Here is a 17,315-nt window from a genome sequence, read left to right on the forward strand (position 1 = left end):
ATTTTGGACTTTAGAGCTTCCATCAAAGACCAAGTCTGAACACCGTAGGTGAGAAATGGTAGGGATACAACTAGTTACATTTTTCTCTAATACCCAGATTTACCTACACCACTTTCAATTAATATTTTCAAAGACGTGCTTCAAAAATTGGCTCCCAGATTACCTGTGTCTTTTCATTTGACCCTATTATGAATTTAGCAATGAGATTGCCGCGTAGGTACTAAAGATCGTTATACGTACTGGCTATTTTCCCATGAAGTATTTTATGGCATGAGTATCATCACTGACACAAGGCTATTTACGACGTCACTTAACGACCCCCCAACGCGTTTATGAGCCTCCAAGGGCCATGTAAATCATATCATGAGGGGAAAATTGCTGATATGAAAATATAGTAGAGCCTTAGAATATCGCAACCGTATTCGTGTTTATGTAATGAGGGCACCTGACGACCGGATGGCTAAGTGGTTAGAGAACCTGATTACGCAGCTTAAGGTCCCGGGTTCGAATCCCGGCCGGGGCAGATATTTGTATAAATATCTCGTTCTCGGGTCTTGGATGTTTAATATATATTTATCTATATAAGTATGTTTATCCGTTACCTAGTGTCCATAGTACAAGCTTTGCTTAGTTTGAGACTAGGTCTATTGGTGTCAAGTGTCCCATGATATTTATTTATTTTATCTCTAGTTACACGCTTCTATACAAACGCTTGAATTACACTTGCATCCACCGGTTGCTTGCAACTCTCGTGATGTTGTCAGTTCACCTAGTGGGAGAATTACCAATGTCTTGCCTTCCGGTTCGTGGTCGTTACGTGGCATCAGATTTACGTCTAGCGTATGTAACGACCATTGTACACCATATTATTTATCTGTTAACTGGCCTCCCTTATCAATTCCAGCCCACCAAATTTAGATTTCCAAGAGCAAAAATCACTGGTTTCCCTAAGACATTTGAAGAGTTCCTTCGATTTTCCTGTGATTCACACATCAGATCCGTGACAAGAAGACATAATTAGAAATATCCCATTACAAAGTAAGTTTTTTTTAATCGGTTTATGTACCAATACTATGAAAAAAAAATTGAATAACCTCTTGTTTTATTTAAAGTCTTTGACAAAACTCCTCTACATTTTATTTACTCAAAAAATAGGTTATTGTAGAAATCATGATACAAATAGGGTATATTTTACTCGTAAATACTACAATTTAATGAAATCTATGAAAGTACTGAAATGCGCCTACGCCTAGTTTACGTGGCTAACTTTTTTAAACTCAATATAATTGTGTGTCATTTCTATCACTATTTTTCAATATTTAAACCCTAAACTTGGCAACGTGAGACAAGTGTGCTCAATTCAAGCCTCGTTATTACTTATTCTGTGACCTCGTTGGATTCTTGTAGAACTAACATAAATAACTTTAAAAAATGCAAAAAGATGATCTTAAATTATGTATCTTACAGTGGCGAAGCCTCCCTACAACCCTATCCCCATCGGCTTGCCCAATATTTACAAAATAGGACTACAGGACATACCTACATGATATATGAATGATATATGAGATCTTTGCTTCGGCTTTACCACAAAAATATCTGACGCTACGCCACTGGATCTTATTAGATACGCAGCCAATTTTAGGGTTAGTAGATTTATGTGATGGCTTATAGATTCATAATATAAGGATTTAAATAATTAAGGTGATATAATTTCAAGATAATAAAATGGTTAAAAAGGTACAAAATTGAAGTTACACTAAACTAAATAATTTACAAGACAATAATTAGAAATTTATAAGGTTTTTTTTAAATACTCTACCTTTTTATGTTTTTTTTACGCAAAAACTATATTTCAAAAATTCCCCCACGAATTGATGGCAACGAGATGCATAAAAGTGACATCAATTCTGGAAGAAAATCCAAACGATGACGTTTCTATTCTATTTTTCTAGTTACGCGTGAAAAACTAATAGGTACTATAAGTACAGATGCAGCTTCCCCGCTTTTCGTGAACAACCTTGGCCGCGAGATAAATTCCGAGATCCAACCGACTTTGTAGGTTGCGCCGACGACCTTGCGCGGTGACGTAACGCAGTGCCTCCGCGATCTTTGCGACGAATGTGCTGGCTGACGAACGTGCGCAAGCGTCTCGGACGCTTCTTAATTAGAACACGATAAAAAAGTTAAAATTTAAATTTCGAACTCCAGTGTTTTGTTTTGAGTGAAAAGCATGTGTGTTGTTTAACGGATTAAAAAACAATTGCACAACTTGATGTAAGTACGAGTTATTTATTAGATTTATTAAGGTGAGATCGTGATTTAAATGTTTTTTTTTATTCGACTGGATGGCAAACGAGCAAGTGGATCTCCTGATGGTAAGAGATCACCACCGCCCATAAACATCTGCAACACCAGATCTAAAGGCCTAAGATGGGATACCTCACGTGCCAGTAATTTCACCAGCTATAGCCGTAATGTAGTACGTAATGTAGCTGAATTATTTTTTCTTAAGCTCCAGTTTAATTTATTTCCTGGTGAAAAATAATTTGGAGCAGCGCGGGACTGTCTATGAATACTGATTGTGCTCTAGATATCTATGATAAGTAAGTTTGTACTCAAACGCGGGTGATGAGCTCCCTTGGAATAATTAGGTACTTAATATGCTTGGAGTGAACCAAGTGAGTGTATGTATACGTTTTCTGTTTGTCACATTGTTAGGGTAGCAGGATCTATTTGTGACTCCTGAGACCACTGAATCATGATTTAAGCTGGGTCAGTGGATCAATTGTAATTATCTTAATTTATCAACAGCACTTAGCTCATCATCATAACACTAGCTCGTACTAAATTAACATTACAGGAATCTTATTTTAGTTCATTTAAACAAGTACTTAGATACTTACTCTTTTAAGTAGAGTAACCATAATTTACTGAAAGATTTATAACTATAGTTAAAAGCTTATGTAGGAAATATTTGTGAACCAGTCTCTTCAACTATTGAAAATCCACGCCCAATCAGAACTTTCATTTAATTTAGGGAAGTACCTATACATTCATTTACTTAATTGTAGCATTAAAAACATAACTTTGTATGGCACCTTGTTAAGGTATAGCAATTACGAAGCTGTAATTAATATTTCTATTAATACACACAGTTAAAACGTCTGAGTTTTAAGAAAACATGTTTTCGTTCTAAACGACATTTAGCTGTCGTTGAATAAAATGTTCGTTTCATCAATTTATAACACCTAATCCAGTACCTAAAGGAGTCGGTGACACGGATCTAATATTAGAGTGTTTCTGCGTAGGTAAATCCCATCAAAAACATAAATGTAAAATGAGAGCCAAGTTCAATATTATGATATATGCCTTGGTTGTTGACTTCAACGACAAAAGAAGTGAGATCTAATAGGTGCCAAGCTCAATGGGCAGTCCTGAAATTTATTTATAACAACATAAAATATTTTATAACAACTTAAAATATCAGTTCTTCTTGTAAATTAGGATAATATAATAGAAGCCCAAGGTCTGACTTGGCTAGTTCTCATATACGAATTAATATTAAGTACCTACTAAAACAGTCATGGAAGAGCCCTATGTTCGATGACTGGTTTCTACCAGCAAGCCAAATTTTGGGAAAAATAAATTGAAAAGTTACAGCTTTAGAACTTGCGAAGAAGAAATTAGCCAAGTCAGACCTTAGGCGGGCACACATGGTGCTGCCCGCCAGTTTTGTTAGCTTGAACTTGGCTTGACACGCTACCGTGTGTCTAGATCACATTATGGTCATTAAACAATAAGCGATGATAGGAACCTTTTTCCACAAATATTAGATCTTGACTGTATTTTTTCTAGGCTATCTAGAGCAATAAATAAAAAAAATCTTGAAAGTACAAGTTTTCTCAACTATGCACCACAATGAACGTTATGTCGGGAGAAATATGTCGTGCGAAAGAAAAGTTTTTGTTCGTAACGTGGGAAGTATTTTGTTTTCACAGTAAAAGTAGAAACTTGTGTATGTCTAGACTCGATCGGATTTTATAACTTGATATATATCTGTTTGTGAAGCAAGAACCGGTTTAAATTCAGACAAAATACATAAAATACATACACTGTATCTTTTTATTGAGTTCCTCGTAGCTTAGAAGTTTAATATTTTCACTGCTGCAAGCAATAACATACTTGAGTATTTGATATTAATTTCAACTTGATATTAATTCGGTCTGAATGCTTTCCTGACAAAAAGGGTCTTGGCAAACGGACAGACAGACAGACAATAAAGGTTCCGTTTTTCTTTTTGAGGTATGGAACCCGAGGATTGGATATCGTTCCCATCAGTCAATATCACTAAATCAAACTGAAATTTTACAAAAAAATATCGAAGAGGTCAGTAGACGTCACAAGGGACCGAAGAGCTGGGAGCTTCGTCGGACAAAGAATTAGCTTGGTGATTCAGAGAGAACGCTGCTAGCATCTTCGGAACCATTTTGTTTTACCGGACTGGAATTTGTTTAAGTTTTCATTATCATTATTATTTGTCTTTTTTAGGGGCTGTTTCACCAGTCATTGATTCAATTTATTTGAGGGATAAATGTGATGCCGTCTCTGTTTGTTTTGTTCGAATAGACAGAGACGGCATCACATTTATCCGTCAGTTAAAATTAATCAATAGCTTGTGTCACAGCCCCTTAATGTAGTTATTTTAAGTTAAGGTTAGTTTTATTTTATTTGCTATGTACCTATTATTTTCAATGTAAATAAATAAATTTGTGTTTTATAGTAGTAATTTAAATCTAGAAATAAAATGAATGAAAACATTTAAAAAAAAACAATGCATTTTACTGGCAGTATTCGTCTATTTATTTAATATGACGACTTACCTGTACCAGTATGTTTACCCTATATCAGAGTACTTTACTACGTCTATACCCATAGGCGTTCCAATTTAGTTCATCCAAACACAAGTGCATTGCCCTTTATAATTCTATTTAAATTCATTTAACTGTAGATGATGACAGAATTATTATTGGCTTCGAACAGTAACTATGACTAGAGTATTCACACTATTCACACGAAGTTGCCTCTGTGTTTAACTGTTTATGTATACGTATGTTTATGTATGCGTGCAACAATTTGATGTAATCATGCACCGTAATGATGAAGACACAGAAGGCGTAAATAGTTGGCTTGTAAAGAATATTAATTAGGTAGTATTGACAGTAGTAAGTTTGCCAGATGCGGCACGAATGAACCAATTAAATAAGGTGTAGCTACAACTGGAATATTAATGACGCTCGGGACTCGTCGGTTTTCTTCGTCTTCCTGAAGATTCAAATAAATGAGAAAGAATAAGAAAATGTGTCCTTTGTTTCTGAACTAAAGTGTACTTAAACTATTAATCAGTGTTTTTTTAATGGAATGTTTTTGTGTACGTAACTGCACACTTCCACATATTGAAAGAAAGAAGGAAAGAAAATACATTTTTTTTTTTACATTAATTGGAAGCTCATTTGGCGCGTATAGGCAGGAGATGCGGGTTAAAATCCCGTCCAGTGCACATGGAAATTTAATCGTTGACAATCTTAGATTTTGTTGAACAAACGTTCTTACTGCTGATGAAAACATAACCAACTTAGAAAAGTTGAAAAATACCAGAGATAGATATTTCAAAATTGAATATATCATAAACATAAGACCGATTTTAATAAAACAAAGCTAAAGACCACCGCAAGGAAACCCGCGTTCACGTAATAAAACTGCATTGAAATTGGTCTATCCGTTTAAGAGCTATGATGCCACAGACAGACAGACAGACAGATAGACATTGGCGTCAAACTAATAATACCCCTCTTTTTGAGTCGGAGATTAAAAATAATACTATTTATCAACGATGCAAATGAGGAAATTCATTAAAATGAGGTAGGTACCTTGTTTTAGTCATGGAAATTTTATTTATTTTTATTTTTATTTCTTTTCATTTTTATTCTTTCATCACGATAAGTGATAACAAACGTGAGCGATAAATTGCCATGTCCGATCGATCACTTCTAAATCCATCCCCACAATGCAACGCGACTTGCACAATGTTTCTCTCATCATGTCGAGTTTTGGCAAAGCAAATTAAATGCATGGATGCATTTTATTTTATGCGGGACTAGCGGGACTATTCGTTTTTACGCAGTGTCTTTTATAGAGCACGAAGGATTCATAAGAATTTTATGACTTTTTTAATGGCCACTAAAGTTAGTTCTTGCTGTGATAATGATAACGTTCCCAGCTGATAACGGCATCATAAATTTTACTTCGCAAAGGCGTAATTAAAAAGCAAATTGTAATTTCTACGGTGCCTGAAAATTGTGTTATTTTTAACAGACTTCAAAAAAGGAGGTGGTTCTACGTTCCAATGTTCGTATTTTTTTATGTATTTATGCAAATATATTGTCAAAAAGCGTCCAATTTGAATTTAAATTTAAATTTGTTATGAATGTTGTGTCAATAACCGCCCTCTAAACTTCTAAAGGTTGTCTTTCACCGACGCCAAAAAAACCTATTATTAGATAAATACAAATACCTACCGATAAGAGTATAATATTTTCTGAGCGCCTCAAAGATGCTGTAAGGTCAACTTTATCAATCCCACTAATATTATAATTGCAAAAGTTTATGTGTGAATGATCAAATTTGTTTACTTTTTCACGCTAAAACGGCAGGGCAGGACACACTTGTTTGATTTTTTTTACTAGTTTTTGTTTTGTATTATAAACAATGAATAAATGCTGGGATCCCTAAGTATACCTTGACTAAAAAAGTATTTATTTGAATCTGTAAATCGGCCATTCTCATTTTATTGTGCACCTGTCTAATTACCGCTTTTTTACCGCACTAGTGACACGATAATTAGACTTGAGTGCACAGATAAATGTAAATGGCAGCCATCCTTTTTCTAGGTGTGCACTCAGTTGCAGTGTCGTGTCGCTTTTGCATGACAAAAAAAGCGGTACGGTAATTAGACACGTGCACGATAAAATGAGAATGGCGTAAATATCTGAAGATAAACAACAAATACATAAATCAATTATACAAATTAATGTCAAAAAGAATATAAAATCAAAGTTAAAATGAGAATGAAAATGGTATACACTTATGTATAAACGCGAGGAAAGCCCGAAAGCTGGATCTTGAGAAAATTGTTATTCTTTTTTAATTCAATCTTCCCGCGAAATCTCAACTGCTAACGAGACATGAAATTTTGCACAAGTGTTAACATAAAAGATCTCGTGTCTTTTGCAGATTCCCATGGGAATTCAGAGAAATTCCCCAATTCCAATTCAACTGCCAGACCTAACACTTGGTGTGTGTGTGTGCGAGTAAAGGCTTATAATATAATCGTCTCTTTATCTTTAGAATTCTTAACTTGTATGAGGGTAAAATTTCACAGACTCCCCGTGAAAGGACGGTAGGGGCTCGCAAAATGCGGACCTTATTCCCAAAGCTGATAATATTATGTATAATAGCAATTCACGAACTTCATGTTTGTAAAACACATTACCTTTCAGAAATTGTTAGTACTCGTACAGTTGCCAACAGTTTGTATACTACAGCGGCTAAGGTTTACAAAATATAACACTCAGACTTCAATTACACGCTCATTCTGGCGTCAATTCAGTTCATCATCTGGTTTTCTGTCGTTCACAAAGGATTGATGAACATTATTGAAAACATTTAACTTTCATCAGTCTGGCTGGAGTCCATAAGTCTACGGTAATTCTGTCGTCATTCTGACCGGAATGATGGACTAAACTGACACCAGAATGCGCGTAACCGATGTCTTAGCGTTTTTGTCACAGAACATAACACTATTTAGTCTGTATAGTAGTGGCGTGATCGTTGTGACATGTTCTTTGGCGTAGCCTCGCTAAAAAGTGAGAAATAAAGATTTTTTTTAACAAAAAATAAAACAGACTCCAAAAAAAAAATGGCACCGACTACAAAACCCTTGAAAATATTTTTCTAGGTACCTACTACGACCCAGCAGGAGGGAAACCCATAGTATGTAGGTGAGGTAGATGACTATTGTTCCACTCCTGCTGGGTCGTGCTGAGTCCCCGACTTCGAGATAGTAGCTACCTACCTAGAAAAATATTTTCAAGGGTTTTGTAGTCGGTTCCATTTTTTGTATTTTTTTTTTGGAGTCGGTTTTACTTTTTTGTTAAAAATTTTCTTTATTTTAAAGGCGGTTAAAAATGATCGACATCCGATACTTATCCTATTTTTGCACCAACATGTCAATCTATTACCCCTCAATTGAAGTCAATCTTTTCCCATAGTGACCCAGTTCCCCAAACTTCCCAATATAGATATCTAAATCCACGTGGCCAAACTTTGGAACTACAAAAACTGTTATCGCTTCGGGGGGCGATCAAGCTCGCTTACCTTTTATCCTCTCACAAAAGTCTTTGGCCTTGGTTCACTGAGTTATGGGTCGGGACCCTCGCCTCGCCACAATGACCTTTAGTACCCGTCCGACGGACCGCGACGACTTGATAAACCAATTTACGGTGAACCCCGGCATCTGTTGCAATTAACACCAAATTGAGTACACCAAGGCTCTGAAAATAATGGACATATAGGTATCTAGCCCGAAATAGCATAACGTGTGACGCTTGCGAGCGTACCGGCCGTGTTTTGTTTTGTGTTCGTGCTATGACAGAACTTAGTGTGATGGAACCACACAAACTTGAACCGTGCGAAGTCCTCGCTCCCCTATTTAAGTAATGCTACTTTATATTCGAACAGGTATGATGTTTTGTCGTCAATTAAATATTATGTTATCCAAGTTAATCATCCTTAAAAAACCGGTTTGATCAAATATTCATTTTAATTAATTTGAAAAGAAAAGACGTTAAAGTTTGCTTCGTAGTAGCAAGTGGCCAATATACCAACCAAAACGTAAACGAAGCAGATGAGCACAAATTCAGCTTTAATTGTAATTAACGTTACTTATTTTTTTACCGCGTAGAACTGCATTAAGATTTTGGATCACGTGTATGCGTCGACTTTGCTAGAACTACAGAAACCAAAACTTGCTTTCCCTTTAATTTTTGCACATTTTCGTTTCTATTAAAATTTCAAACTTTTTTAGTTATTATATCAAGCAACACTCTTGCTAGAAAATCCTAGGTATGAAGTAATTGACTGAAATGCACCGGTAATATCGTTTCGTTTGAATTGAATAATGCTCTTTGAAGCTCTTTGACTTTTACTTAGATTTGATAATTTATTTTCATACACTATGTTACTAAACGTAGTTAGACGCTTGAACAATTTCTCTAACTAGTTTTAATAAATATGGGGTCTAAAATAAAGATTTTCCTAGTAACAAAGTTGCTGTTGAAAGTGGTGGTTGGAATGATGAACTTACACTTACATTGGCGTCTCATATTAGTACATGAAAGATTGCACATGTTATCGTGGAACGTGATTCTTCCAACTGGCTTAGACAACTCTTTCGAACTTTTACCGTTCAAGGAAGATTATTATGTATACCTAGAATGGCAATGAAAATTTTATACTGGACAAAATGTAGATATACCTGCTTATCTTGCACGGAACATTATCAAATAAAGCCACATTTATCATAAGTGTGATGTATGTACAATCAATTGTACAGGTAGCAAGACTCTGGTCATATCATTATTTAATTACCTGTTACCTACGTTGACTAAACCTGCTTTTAGTTGACTATGCTTGCTTTATTTAGATATCCCACTAAATTTCAAGTCAATCGGACAATAAGAAGTGGGTGAAACTCAATTTGCAAGATTTAAAAGTATTTATATTTAAAAAGGTAAACGTTAATTCATACTAATATTACAAATGCGAAAGTGTGTGTGTTTGTATGTTTGTCCGTCTTTCACGTCGAAACGGAGTCACGTCGACGTGACTTTTGGCATAGAGATATTTTATGAGCCAGAGAGTGACATAGGTTACTTTTATCCCGGAAAATGCACAGTTCCCGAGGAAACCGCGCGCGATAACCGAATTCCACGAGGGCTAAGCCGCGGGCAAAAGCTAGTGCCTAATAAATGACACCATGCTGTCACTTCTATTGCTAATGCTAAATTAAAGCTGATAACTATTGATATAGTGCAAGAACTCGTTTACCTTTATAGTTATGAATACTGTCAATTAAATAAGTTCTAAAAATTGCTCTTAAATATAGTAGCACGCTCCAATGCTTCTAATAACAAGGTCATACTCACACATTTTTGAGCATCACTCCGAAACCTTTGCACGCTCGTGTCTATCGGACTGTGCGTCCGGAAAATTTTGTGTGACACGAGATACATGAATGTTCACTGAATTTTCACTTATTACAGAGACGCACATGAGAGCAAGATGACAAGAAAATTTCTCTTCTGTTTCCCACTGCGGTTGGGAAACATGGTCTTCGGGTATATTATATTAGTAAGTTTTATGATTCTACTTCACTAGCATCTAAAACTAGGTACTTGTAACTTTCTGAAATCTACAGATGGCACTAAATATAATCATGCTGCTAATGTGAAATGTGTGTAGTTACGAGTATACACAAGAAACAATGGTTAAAAGTTGTCAGAATCACCTGAGTATTTGATCGAATAAGATCTTGGAATCTATTACAAAACTTCCAGCAAACTTCTTATGCGAGTATTGGTCAGTTTTTTCCTACCTAAAGATAAAATCCTACGAGAAAAACTGAGTTAAAGGAATTATTAGTGTGTTGCTAACATTTCTTGTACAGGCGTAAATTTAATTGCGTTTGGAGCAATGTACAATTTCATGGAGCGATGATGTCAAAGATTATCCACTATATTAGTGGGAAATAAATGAGTACACACCAAATTGTTTATGGAACTATAAAGTTTGATATTTTCGATTGCTATTGCACTATAGATAGGCTATTCTCCACTTGTGCCTACTCCCTAACCTATATCTCGTGGGTACTCCCTCCTACCTAAGATATATGTAGTAGGTACTTACGTACATACAACTTACAAAACAATAGGTTATAGTAATACATTGTTCGTAGCTATAGTTATTACTAATCCCTAATGCTTTGATCGAAATTATGATGCACAAAGATTTTCATACATTTGTATATGTGTTATTTGTTTTTCAGATAATTACATTAGCAGTGATGGCGTACAGTCTCTACCAGCTCGGTATGGAAATCAATTCACCCGAAAAATTTGATACCACGAGCAGGTTTAAGAACTGGGAGAAACTAGAGGAACTATTCGGAGAGAAGACAGAAACTCTGGCATCAGTAGTCACTATGGTGTATTACTTATCGTATGCTATTGTTGCTTTTCTAATGTTTCTGTTTTCTGCATTGTTTACGTGTGGAGCTTACTCGGTAAGTTTTGATTCGTTTACTTTTAGTATTATAAATAATGTTCTATTAAAGATTCAAGTATCCATATTATTGTTGCCTAGGTATTCAAAACCATATTTTTTGATTTCTTAAAGTCTCTTAACAATTCAATGAACTGGAATTTCTTAACAGACTACTTAGGGTATCTTCGGATATTTTGGACTCAGTTCCTATTCGGAAAGTCACGTCCAGCCAATTTTTTGCTTTTGAAACCCGTAATTCTAGTTTTTTTTTTTATTCGACTGGATGGAAAACGAGCAAGTGGGTCACCTGATGGTAAGATATTACCACCGCCCATAGACACCTGCAACATCAGGGGGATTGCAGATGCGTTGCCAACCTAGAGGCCTAAGATGGGATACCTCAAGTGCCAGTAATTTCACCGGCTGTCTTACTCTCCACGCCGAAACACAACAATGCAAGCACTGATATTTCACGGCAGGATTAGCGAGCAAGAATTCTAGTCTAGTAATAATATGGTTGGAACGGGTTATACTCGTATGACACACGATTCTTCCAACTGGCTTGAGCAACTCTTTCGAACCTTTCACGTTTAAGCAGGATATTATGCCTACTTGTACCTAAATAGAATAGCAGTGAGTTCATCAAGACGCGTTAGAAGTTTCTCAAATGAACACTTTCTCGTTTTCAGGTGAACAACTGTCTAGTGTCGTCTTTCTTCTTGTACAGTTTCTTCCACATGTTCCTCACGATTTTCCTTATCGTGTGGGAAGCCACATCTGGGGGCTGGATCCAGCTCGGGCTGATTGTGGCTTCAGATGGTGAGTTGCAAACTTAAAGGCCGGCAAGAAGCCAGCTATTTGGCTCAGATTATGGGTGTTGCTTTTTTGCACTTTATAATTATACAAGTGTTTTAAAATCAAACCTTCCTTCCTACTTATCATATTTTCCTACTATTATATTATAAATGTGAAAGTTTGTAAGTCTGTTTATTTGTTTGTGTTTTACTTCATCACTTCTAAACCGCTGAACCGATTTAGATGAAATTCGATATACAGATAGTTTAAGTCCTGGGGAAAGATGTAGGATAGTTTTTAATAATAATAATAATATCATCTTTATTTCGGAATACACAGGACTCCATAGATTATTATTATTTATTGATGAGTTATCCCGGAAAATCGCATAGTTCCCGCCCGCGATAGCCGTATAGCCGAATCCTGCGCGGACGGAGTTGCGGGTAACGGCTAGTCTCAAATAAAGGGCGCTCATCGAAATTTTTGATTAAAACTGTAGTCACGCTTTGAGCATCGAATGTATGAAAACATTTTTCAACCATAAGTTCAGGATCCTGTAAACAATTACAGGAGTGTTCAATCAAAATAATTCACCTGCCTGCAAGAATATTCGAGATGAATTTGAAAACAGCCTATACAAACAAAACTTATCATCAAATAGCCATTTGATGCCCTACGACTTCCGCCAATTTTTCCTATTAAATACATTAAATTGAATTTTTAATTGCAAAGAATTGGCTTTCTTGCGAAATTGCTTTTTTTAAATTTATTACGTACCCAGAGAATGATGTGGGGGTGGACTTATTTAGGTGTAAGAACTAGTAGACGTCCTAAGGCTAATAAGATGATGATGAAAACTAGAATGGAAGGATCTTAAACAAAGTTTTATTTTCAGTGATCCTGATTGTTTGTCTCTTCAGTGTCAAGTATCTCATGGAAGCAATCCGAACAGGGAACATCTACAGTAGACCAGGGGAAGTATATTATAAGTATTAACTTTAGTGAACATTAAACAGTGACCTGACATATTACATTATGTCTTGTAACAGATTTTGTTTAATGTACTTCGAATTTTTAATGTGAAAAGACATGTTTTAAGATTTGATTTGTGTCTGGATTTGTAATTGGACTAAGAAACGAGGTGACTAAATAAAACTTTTTAAAAGTTTACAATGTGGTTCAACATAATGCAAAAAAGTCAGTTAAATAAGACACCTTTTTTTAGGGTTCCGTACCCAAAGGGTAAAAACGGGACCCTATTATTAAAACTCCGTTGTCCGTCCGTCCGTCTGTCACCAGGCTGTATCTCATGAACCGTGATAGCTAGACAGTTGAATTTTTCACAGATTATGTATTTCGGTTGCGGCTATAGGTAACAACAAATTACTAAAAACAGAATAAAATAAATATCTAAGGGGGGCTCCCATACAATGTCTAATGTCGTATAGATAATGGTACGGAACCCTTTCTTGCGCGAGCCCGACTCGTACTTGGCCGGTTTTATTTGTATTTCATCTTATCAATCAGCCCGTCATCAAGCTAACAGCTTTTATAAGGTTTATAGTCACCAATGTACGATCAAATATTCATTGACGATCACGCATCTGCGTAAGCTTATTTTTGCTGCTATTAACGCTCATTCAATTACCTTATATATAGCTACGTATTATTTAATGTGAAAAATAATTTTAATGCTGCCAGGTTGTACTTTTTATGTGACGTGAATGTGTGTTATGTGGAATTTTAATGAATTTAATGATATCATTACTGTGTAATTTTACATTCTTACGGTGAAGTCACCGTTATCTACAAAACATCATGTGATATGTATAGTAGCGGTCTGAATAAGTGGCTTTTTTACATAATAAAGATAATTTATTTTCCTTAATGTTATAAGTATTGTATTATTTCGAAACTGCCGTTATTATTTATTATGTCCGCAGCGGTCACTCTTTCCCGTTATTATAACGTCAAATTAAACCATAAACAAGAAAAAAGTCATCAACATAGCTCGGACAGGTAGTCGCAAAAACAGATAAGGAAATAGAACAAGATTCAATAGAGTCGTAATACTCGTACCTAAGATTATGATTAACTAAAGTGAATACTACGAGTAAAGTAATTTAATATTTGATCTTTTTTTAGTCGCATATCTGTCGTAGTTTTATTAAAGTGGCATTCCTGAAACAGTTTTGTGGCAATTGAAATTAGTAAAATAATTTCATGGTTATTTCTAAATATTTAAAATATGGTGAAATTATAAACGGTTAATTAAATAAGTTGATCAATTTTTGGGTTACCATTGTAAATGTAATTGAAACATAATTCTAATACTGTACATAATAATGTATAATAATGTGCATAATTATGTGCAATAAAGTATTGAGTATTGAATACGACTCTATTAATGTTGTTCCATTGCCGTGTTGCGATTGTTTTGCGATAACCTGACCGAGCTATGGTCATCAGTAGGTACCTAAATTTTACATACTTAAACGTTTTTATTTAATTTGAACCTTAATCCAAATACATTTAACGTATTTTTCTGAATAATTGTATTTATATTAGAGAGCATAACATAAATAAATAAATTAACAATCACAGTGATCACTTAAATGCTAAACACTTAAATTAATATTATTCGTACTACTGATATTTATGAATAAAGTTATTAAAATTCAAATCCTTCGGTGTTGTGTTGAGGTCTCTTCTTCGTCTTCTGCCCAGCATCATGGGTACAACCATGGCCATAGTCGCAGGTAACATGCCAGCGCCGACAGCTGCAAGCACAGTAGAGCTGTCTGGCGAAACATTAGACACTATTCTCCTTTTCATTGCCCGATTAACAGCTGGCTTTTGCTGACTAGAAGCATATGCCAAATCATACTTCTTATCCATATCCCGCTTTGATTCTTCTACTGTTTGAAAAGTCTTCTCCACCTCTAATAAACCCCCATGTGACGTTGTCATATTCGTATGAGCGTTATCTATAGGCAATACTGTCAATGCTACTGCTTGGTGAGACGTCATCGTAGTTCCATCAGAACGATCATCAGCCGTAGGGTTTAGAGATCGCTGCCATTTCTTATTTCGGTAGCCTTTTGTAGTGGATAACAACACCCATTGTCCATCGCCGTATGGAGGTCTTGAAGCACGATCACTATCCAATTCAGGGGTACCCGCATAAATCACTTGAGTCGGTCTTCTAATTGGTCTCTTTTGGTGCGGAGCTTGATGAAGAGCTTCGTATTCAAAAGGAAATTTAGTTGGTCGATGATCTGTTATTACAGAATCTGATATACCATAGAAAACTGTATCATCAGCAGCACCACTGTTATTAGGGAAGTGCTCCTCAGATTCGCAGTTAGGTTTGTGCGGCCGTCGTCCTTCGTCAGGAGACCAGGAAGTTGGGTAGCTGTATGGGCCCTGTTGCGGTTTATTCCATGTGGGTTTAGATGGCATTTCTGAATCATACTCTGACGATGATGATGACATGTGTAATTTATTATTTATGAAGGTGGGACGATTAAAGTTCGGTCTTTTTTGGTGATTTTGCTGAGGGTAACTATCTATTCCTTGATAAGAAGAGTACCTGTCATCATAATCTGGCTTTTCACTGTCATCATTCCACTGATAAGGCTTTTGTTTCTTTACATTTGGCTTCCACTTGGAAATTTTGCTCGTTGACCACGCTACAGGTTCTAATGTAACCCAGCCTTCCTTGTCATCATAGGGATGCTTATGTTGCTTTACTTTAAGCCTATTCCATGAAGTGAACACTTTTCCGTTGTCATCTTCATCAGATTGACTCTGGTCTAACGGCACGTAGTGATCCGATTTGTACTTTTCTTTCTTGAGTTTAGCTGCCAGCGCACTTATTGCTTGAAGTCGATCCTTGGAAAATTCGGGATAATCTTTAAGTTTTTCGACATTATCTGGGTAATGCTCATCAAAATCCTTATGAGGCCAGTCACCGTCAGTGAACCCTTCCTGGCAAGATGGTCCGAAGCACCGTGGATTTCCATCTGTATCATGAATAATATCAGTCATAGTATTTTTCAATTCAACATCGTCCTTTTGATCTTGGAAATCCCTGGAATATTCTTGCCAGTGTCGTCCATCTGTTTCCATAACAGTGATCGGTTCTTTGCCTACTACATCTAACTGGTTTTTTATCTCGGCCTGTTTTCCGATTCGTGCCGGATCTTTTGAATTAGCCAAAGCAAGGGCCAACCCGCAAAATACAATTATTCTCACTGTCATTTTCATTGAATTCACTTTCGAATCGCGAGACGGCGCGCAGGCGGGCGCGCGAGGACTGAGCGCCGGCGGTGGTGGCCGCGTGCTGATATACTTCTGATAGTAGATGTACATTAAACGCCCTCCCTTAGCTGCGCTCTAATGCAGTGGCAATTTCAGTTCGGTCACGACGAACGCGCGGAATAATTGCGCGGTGATTGTCGCTGCTGGCGACTATCTTAATGGAGTATCACGTCTTTCTCATGCCCGTGACCCGCGCTCGGGTGAAACTGTTTTTCATGCCGCTGAGCGTTTTCTCCGTGGGTAGAAAACACTTGTTGTTTCATAGGTTGTCCCCATTTAATTTTAGTTACACGTTCATTGTTATCAAGTTATTACATAGTACAAAATGGGTTTAAGACTGGATACAGATCAAAGTTTCAACTTTTAGCTTTGAAGTTTTAGACAACCCTTACACATTAATGGACTGAATTAATTCGATTAATTTTAAATTAATTTATTAGTATTTTTATTATTTTGTGTCAAATAATGGTAGGTAATAAGTTGTTTTGGAACCAATTTTTAGTAGTCATTAATGCAAAATATCATTCCATTAGAATTATTTTGTACTTCCCTGTGTTTGTCCGACTCTCTCTTCCCCCACTAACCCACTCCACTTACCATTATCCCTATTACCATCGCCACCGCTCCCAATTTCATCCACTTTTACTTGCTCGCATTCCGGGCTTTGAAAATCACTACAAACAAATTTATTTATTTTTCATCATCATCATCCCAGCCTATATACGTCCCACTGCTGGGCACAGGCCTCCTCTCAGAACAAGAGGGCTTGGGCCATAGTTCCCACGCGGGCCCAGTGCGGATTGGGAACTTCACACGCA

At 36.3% G+C, this 17,315-nt stretch overlaps 2 protein-coding genes across 3 annotated transcripts; one reads left to right on the forward strand and one right to left on the reverse strand.

Annotated features, from left to right (window-relative positions):
* The first annotated feature begins 2,102 nt into the window (after positions 1-2,102).
* Positions 2,103-14,070, forward strand: LOC141429575 (uncharacterized). Of its 2 annotated transcripts, none has more exons than XM_074089950.1 (5): positions 2,103-2,274; positions 10,380-10,467; positions 11,162-11,398; positions 12,069-12,198; positions 13,070-14,070. In XM_074089950.1, the coding sequence occupies exons 2-5, from the start codon at positions 10,399-10,401 to the stop codon at positions 13,168-13,170; spliced, it is 537 nt and encodes a 178-aa protein (XP_073946051.1). In that variant the 5' UTR covers positions 2,103-2,274; positions 10,380-10,398; the 3' UTR covers positions 13,171-14,070. The 2 variants fall into 2 exon arrangements, with proteins under 2 accessions (XP_073946051.1, XP_073946052.1); XM_074089951.1 differs by lacking the exon at positions 2,103-2,274 and adding an exon at positions 8,548-8,796.
* A 94-nt stretch (positions 14,071-14,164) lies between these two features.
* LOC141429574 (uncharacterized) lies at positions 14,165-16,791 on the reverse strand. Its single transcript, XM_074089949.1, has one exon. The coding sequence runs from the start codon at positions 16,546-16,548 to the stop codon at positions 14,821-14,823; it is 1,728 nt and encodes a 575-aa protein (XP_073946050.1). The 5' UTR covers positions 16,549-16,791; the 3' UTR covers positions 14,165-14,820.
* Positions 16,792-17,315: the final 524 nt, after the last annotated feature.

This window comes from Choristoneura fumiferana, chromosome 7, assembly GCF_025370935.1.
Source record: "Choristoneura fumiferana chromosome 7, NRCan_CFum_1, whole genome shotgun sequence".
In the NCBI taxonomy this organism is placed as follows: domain Eukaryota; kingdom Metazoa; phylum Arthropoda; class Insecta; order Lepidoptera; family Tortricidae; genus Choristoneura; species Choristoneura fumiferana.